The sequence below is a fragment of the Mirounga leonina genome, unplaced genomic scaffold (genome assembly GCF_011800145.1).
Source record: "Mirounga leonina isolate KUSES-001 unplaced genomic scaffold, KU_Mleo_1.0 Mir_201, whole genome shotgun sequence".
Taxonomy (NCBI): Eukaryota; Metazoa; Chordata; class Mammalia; order Carnivora; family Phocidae; genus Mirounga; species Mirounga leonina.
The window spans coordinates 29276200-29283236 of record NW_023270504.1 but is presented as its reverse complement, the minus strand read 5'-3'; the positions used below and the strand labels follow the sequence as shown (position 1 = coordinate 29283236).

At 42.5% G+C, this 7037-nt stretch overlaps 1 protein-coding gene across 1 annotated transcript; it reads right to left on the bottom strand.

Annotated features, from left to right (window-relative positions):
- Window positions 1-5815: 5815 nt before the first annotated feature.
- Window positions 5816-6672, bottom strand: LOC118025502 (nuclear transport factor 2-like). The gene has a single exon (XM_035027903.1). It carries the CDS (start codon window positions 6608-6610, stop codon window positions 6227-6229), a length of 384 nt encoding a protein of 127 aa, XP_034883794.1. The 5' UTR covers window positions 6611-6672; the 3' UTR covers window positions 5816-6226.
- Between the last annotated feature and the right edge of the window lie 365 nt (window positions 6673-7037).

The following is a 7037-nucleotide window of genomic DNA, read 5'->3' as shown; positions in this document are numbered from 1 at the left end:
CACTATCTAACATAGTATAAACTCAGTTTCTTATTTATTATCTATCTCCCCTTACTAGAATATAAGGTCCATGAGGACAGGATTTTTTGCCTGTTAGTTCTATTGTATCCCCAGAGCCTAGAACAATGCCTGCTATAAAGGCATTCACAAACATTCACAGAATGAGTGAACAACTTAGTAATCACGCTAGGTTGGGATCAGGGCATTCATCCATCTTCCAGCTGCCTTTCCCCAAAGCCACAGAGGTTTTGGGGTCTCTGGTTCTGTCTCATAGAGCAAGAGTTCAACTTTCATGGAGCCATTATATTAAGATGTGGGGATTCCCAGAGGCACCACTGACCTTAGAATTTTTTTCAGCGAAATTGCTTTATTTGCAGAGTAAATAATTAAGATCGCCTAAAAACAAAAGAAAGATAATAAACAGAATCTAACTTTGCCTACATTCGAACCTTTCTTTGGTTAATGGGAAAGAATCTCTTCTAGTAAGGATGTATTTACTTATCATGCATTCATTGTCATCTGATACACAGCACTATGAAATCAATTTGCTTCTTAGTTCCCTTAATGAGGATGTGGGGGACGGTGCTCAGAGACTCATTTATTCAACAAATATTTGAGTGTCCACTAGAGCAGAATCAGTCTACAGTGCTGGAGATAATTCTTTCCTTCATAAAATTTACAGTCTAATAGGGGAGATAGACAGTAAGCAGATTAATAAATATATAATCACAAACTGAAGAAAGCACACTGAAGGTAACAAGCAGAGTACTGTGATAAATGATAACTAGATGGACCTTCTTTGATACAGGTAGGGAAGGCTTGTCTGAGGAGATACTATTTGAGCGGCAATTTGAAGATAAGGAGCCAGCCAAGATGTACATGGAGACAGAGAGCTGATGTGTTCTCAGAACTGAAAGGGAGCCAAGGTGGCTGAAGCAAAATGAACAAAAAGAAAAAGGACCCAAGGATGTTGAAAAGATATGGCTAGATCATGCTGAGCAGCTTAGTTTTTTTTTTTTTTTTTAAGATTTTATTTCTTTCTTTGTCAGAATGAGAGAGAGAGAGAGCGCGCACAAGCAGGGTAAGCGGCAGGCAGAGCGAGAGGGAGAAGCAGACTCCCCACTGAGCAGGGAGCCCGACGGGCTCGATTCCAGGACCCTGAGATCATGACCTGAGCTGAAGGCAGACGCTTAACCAATTGAACCGCCCAGGCATCCTTGAAGAGCTTAGATTTTATTCCAAGTGCATTGTGAAGCCATTGAGGAGTTATTAAGCAGGTGATGACCTAAACCAACTTACTTTAAAAAGATCACTCTTGAGGTGCCTGGTGGCTTAGTCGGTTAAGTATCTGCCTTCTGCTCAAGTCATGGTCTCAGGGTCCTGGGATCAAGCCCCTTGTAGGCCTCCCTGCTCAGCATGGACCCTGCTTCTCCCTCTCCCTCTGCTGCTCCCCCACTTGTGCTCGCTCTTTCTCTGTCAAATAAATAAATAAAATCTAAAAAAAAAAAAAAATCACTGTGGCTCCTTGGAGTATGATAGCCACTAACCACATGTGGCTACTGAGCACTTGAATTACGGTGAGTCCAAATTGAGATGGACTATAAGTGCAGAATATACGTTATTTTGTGTACTTGAAATTTTTCACTTAAAATCACATTAAAATGTAAAATATTTCACTAATATTTATATTGATTACATGTTGATATATTTGAATATGTTTGGCTAATTGTCAAAATTAATTTCACCTGTTTCTTTTTAGTTTAATGTAGCTACTAGAAAATTTGAAATTACATATGTGGTCACATTATATTTTTATGAGACAGTGTTGCTCTGGTTATTTATGAAAAACAGGTTGGAGGGAGAGCAACAGAGGAAGCGAGAAGACCAGGGCTGAGGCTATATTGTTGGCATTTAGAACTGATGGACTAGTTGGGTTAGGGTGTTATCGTGGGAAATGGGGAGAAGCAAATACATCTGAGATATGGTGGGGGTTTCCATAGAATTTACTGATGGATCAAGGATGATTTCCACATTTCTGAATTGAGCAACAGGTTACATGATGGTGCTAAATACTGAGATGAGGAAAACGAGGGAAGGACTGGCTTTGGGGTGGTAAAGTCATGTCAAGCCCAGTTTTGGACATACTAAGTTTGAGCTACCTGTGAGCCATTCCAGTGGAGATGCCAAGCTGGCAGATAGTGATCTGGGACTGGAGCTCAAAGGAGAGGTTTGGACAGGACTAAAGAGAAAATTCTGAGTTCTCAGCACATACATGGTATGGAGGGTTAAGAAGATAGTGTCAACAGAGAAGAGAAGAGGGCCCAAGGACTGAGCCCTGTGTGGCTTACTTAGCTCATGTGCCACAGCGACTGTTGGGGGCTGAGTAGGAGAAAAGGGGCCTGCAAAGGAGAACAAAAGAAACAGAGACCTATGATCAACACGAGGGCAAGATGGTGTCATTGAACCAAGAGAGGAGCTTGAAGAAAGAATAGTTCTCTGCTATGGCAAATGTTGCTGAAAGGTCAGAGAGACAAGCACTGAGCAGTACTCACAGGTTCAAGCCACAAGGAAGCCATATACTAGGAATAAGCACGACAAAAGCCATTCATCCGTGGCAGGTGGGAAAGGAAGCAAGGTATTAAATGGAAGGTGAAGTAGCAGTGTGTGAAGACTTCACTCTTTAAAGAAATTTGGCTCTGAAGAGAGAAGAGACAAGGAAGTCACCCAGAGAGAGATGAGGAATCAAAGGGGAGACAGGAGTGTGGGAATGATAATAGATGGAGTGAGTTTAATGATGAAGGACAAGAAAGGTATAACTAGAGGAGCAAAGTCCTTGAGAGCTGAGAGGAGTTGAGAGCTGGGACAGGGGTGCAGGGAGAGAAAGATTTACCCCAGAGCTAATGAAGCTGAAGCCTCAGGGCTCCTTACTTGCATGGGCCTCTTTCAAGACCTAGTTTGTATTTGTAATTTTGTATTTTATTTTCTTAAAAAGGGGCTTCAGAACCAACCCCCCCGCAAACCTGGTTTTGCTCTGGCAAGGAAGGAGTGACTTTGGTTAGGAGGAGAGATGGCCCAGTGTTTCCCAAACTTGAGTGATGACAGTAAAGTAAAACAATGAAACAAAGTCTCAATATACCAAAAAATTTATCAGAGGAACCCCAGGAACTTGTGTTCCCAGCTTGAGAATCACTGTTCTGCTGGAGACATTCACATAGGAAAATAAGAATCTGAACTCTGTGTCTGGCTTCATCTCTGCCATGTGTGGGGCTGGCTTCTTAAGTAGGTGTTATGACAATGAATGCAAAGTTCTGTGAGTTCCTCCAATGAGGTGAATCTTTCCGTTAGGAGAACTGTCATACTTGTTTTTTTTTTTTTTTTAAAGATTTTATTTATTTATTTGACAGAGAAAGACACAGCGAGAGAGGGAACACAAATGGGGAGTGGGAGAGGGAGAAGCAGACTCCCCGCCGAGCAGGGAGCCCGATGCGGGGCTCGATCCCGGGACTCTAGGATCATGACCTGAGCCGAAGGCAGTCGCTGAACCAACTGAGCCACCCAGGCGCCCCCTGTCATACTTGTTTTGCATCCCACTACTTACCGCGCCTTGGTTTCTTGCAGCTGCAGCTGAGACTTTCTGTCTTTAACCCATACCGACAGGACTTTTTTTTCTTCCATTTCACACCAACGACGTTTTCCAAATGAGATTTAAAGACATTGATCACAGCATCCTCTTTCTGAAGCTCTCTCTGCTTGGTGGGGTTTGGATCTATCAATGATTGTTCTCTGTGGAAGGTATAAGCAGATACAAATGCAACACTTGGTTAGGCAAAGACAGTGCTTTTATCCCCATCTTACGAGGGTGCTCAAGATAGCAGATCAGCAAAATTAGTGAGAAAAGGGAAAAAAAGAGGCTGGTCTGTTTCTGACATTTGCTGGGCCCGAGGCACAAATACAGACAAGGAAACACACTATAGATTGAATATTTAAAATTTACAATTTATAGTAACAAACTTAAAAATCGTATATCCTTCTACCTTGACAAATATATTTTTATAATGTTGGCTTGGTTTAAATAGAAAATTTGGACTCCTTGGATTTCTTGCTGGAACACAACAGTGTGAGGTGAGCCAGCTGCCAGTCCTCCCCATGTTTTCTTCCTATTTCTGGCTCAGAAAGTTTTAGGGGCTGATGGAGCAGTAGCTACAGAGGGACTGGAGGTAGAGGATATAGAGAACTTCCCAATCTCACCCTTGAGCTGAGTTGAGCATGTGAGGAGATCCTAGTTTTTATTATCATTATAGGGATTCATTTCTCAGAATTGGAAAAGATGCAGGGATGCTGGGGTCAACTGAGGAAAGAGCTCAGGTTGTGTGTCCTAGCCAATGCCCTGCACACCATTGGGTTTAACCTCACCTACCACTTGAGGTCCTCTCCCACGAATGGCTGTCCAGCAGTACCAGGCCCCTTTCCATTGGGCTTGACAAGATCAAATCAAAGGTACAAGCAGAGATAAAAAGGCATGGCAAGAAGTTTTAAAGAATGGGTCCTGAGACACGGTATTTTCTAGTCATCCTACAGCATATGTCCCTTTACAAGCACAGGATTAGGTACTTGCAATCTGAACATGTGGTGCAGGTTGGGTGCACCAAGAATATCTAGAGGAAGTGGTGGTGGGGAGAAGTAGTCTAGATATCTAGACTCCGAGAGTATCTCCAGAGTTTCCATCCAGATAAGAAAATAAGCTTCAGCCTGATGTTAGGCTCCTTTGTCACCACTAGGATGGTAAATTGAATTTATCCAATCCTGGTAGCTGCCTTGCTTTCTAGTATTTATGTCAAAGAAATAATGAGAAGCAAAGGGAGCTGCCAGGGGACATGGTACTGCCGGGTAGAGAGAGTCTTTTTGAAAATAAAGTCAAAACATGGGGTGCCTGGGTAGTTCAGTCAGTTGAGTGTCTGCCTTTGACTCAGGTCGTGGTCTTGGGGTCCTGGGATGGAGTCCCACGTCAGGCTCTCTGCTCAGCAGGGAGTGTGCTTCTCCCTCGCACTCCCTCTGTGTTCTCTCTCTCTCTCTCAAATAAATAAATAAAATCTTAAAAAAAAGAAAAGAAAAGAAAGTCAAAACAGATAAAACAGAGCCAACAGACTCAGGAAGACAGTGAGCATGAGCAAACAATGTGATGACCATGGACTCAGCCTTGCCCAAAGCTTAGGAACTAACATTTACAGCTGATAAATTCCTCCTCCTTTTTTCTTTCCTTTCCTTTCCTCTTCTTTTCTTTTTCTTTTTTCTTTTTTTTTTTTTTGCATGAGTTACTTTAAGTTGGTTTTCTGTTATTCACAACTGGAAGAGTCCTGACTAACCCCCAGAGTAAGGCCCTATATTCATGAATGGAGAGTTGAGATGAGTTGATTAGTACAGGGAAAATATTTCCAAATTATTGCCAGTCCGTAAGTATGGTTTAAATTGGATACATTACTTTGAATAAGAACTGATAAACATTCTCTGGGAATCGGTATAAGCACTTGACCAGAAGGATTGGGTAAGCCATTCTCTGTAACCCCACTCCTTACATACAACAACAGTTGCCTGAATTTTTCCTGAGTGGAAAGCAAAGAAAACAAAAAAGCTAGATATATCTATAAATATCCACCAACCAGCTGACAATAAGACAGTTTTTTCTACTGACTCCCATGATAAAGGCCATATTGTCTTAATTATGTGATCACACACAAATACTTGAGTTCCTACTAGGTGCAGAGCATTAGGATCAATATGGTGGCAGATACAGGGAAGTAGAAAACATTGGTCCTTCTTTTTTTTTTTTTTTTTTTTTTGTTAAGAAAATTTTGTGGTTTTATTGTATCATGAGGCATTATTGAAACATCCGAACAAATCAATATCTGGGCGGTGAGGCAGCTGCTTTCTCCTTCACTTCTTTGGGTTACTAGAGCAACTTGTCAGTAGATTAAAAAAAAAAAGACAACCTTTTGCATTACTTAAGTCTTTCCAAGGCATGCGCTGGTACAACACAAACTTCTCCTGTCAGAAGCAACTAGTCTAGCGTCCAAACATCATGCACAATACCTCGGTAGCAGCGCACTGCGCCCGCTCCCGCCGCGGCCCTGCTCGTTTGTGTATGATATTTGGGGCATCTGGAGGAGTGTGAATAGTATCAGGAAGAGGAGGGAGGAGGAAACAGCATGAGTGCCTGGCTGGGAGGAGGTCAGCCAAAGTTGTGCAGGGCAAGCCTGAACATGTCATTGGTGCAAACCCAAGCATCGTTGATGTTCTTTAATAGGAACATCTGGTGGAACCCCATGATGGGGTCTTCATCAGCCTTGAGCTGGCCCACAACCATGCTGATGATGCAGCTATCTGGCGTGGGCTGATGGTCCTGTGCCGTGATGCTGTGCTGGATTTTCTGGAACGGAAGGCTAGACAACTTCTCCACAATGGCAGCTTTCCCCTGGAACTGCTGTCCTTCCCACGTAAGGCATGATGCGTCAATATAAATTGCGCCTAGTTGGGTTCTGTCGTTATCAAATAACTGGTAGTAATGTTGAACGAAGCTGGATCCAATATGCTCCCAAATTGGCTTGTCTCCCATTCTGGAGCGTCACCCGGCCTCGTTGAGACCCGAGGGGCTGGCACGATGGCGGCAGCGGTGGCGGCGGCCAACATTGGTCCTTCTTTCAAGGAGTTTATAAAGTTAATTGGGGGATAAAACCTAAATAGTGTACATATAAAGTTAAAAAAATATGAGTGTTTGGAAAAGAGTTTGGCAGTTTGGCAGTTCCTCAAAAAGTTAAACATGGAGTTACCATTTGATTCAGAGTTCAATTTCTAGGTATTTACCCAAGGGGAAAGAAAACGTATGTCCACACAAAAACTGTACACGAATGTTCGCCGCAGTACTATTCATAATAACCAGAGGTGGAAACAACCCAAATGTCCATCAGTAGAGGAATAGATAAACATAAGTGGTATATCCATAAACTGGAATATTATTCCGTCATAAAAAGGAATAAAGTATT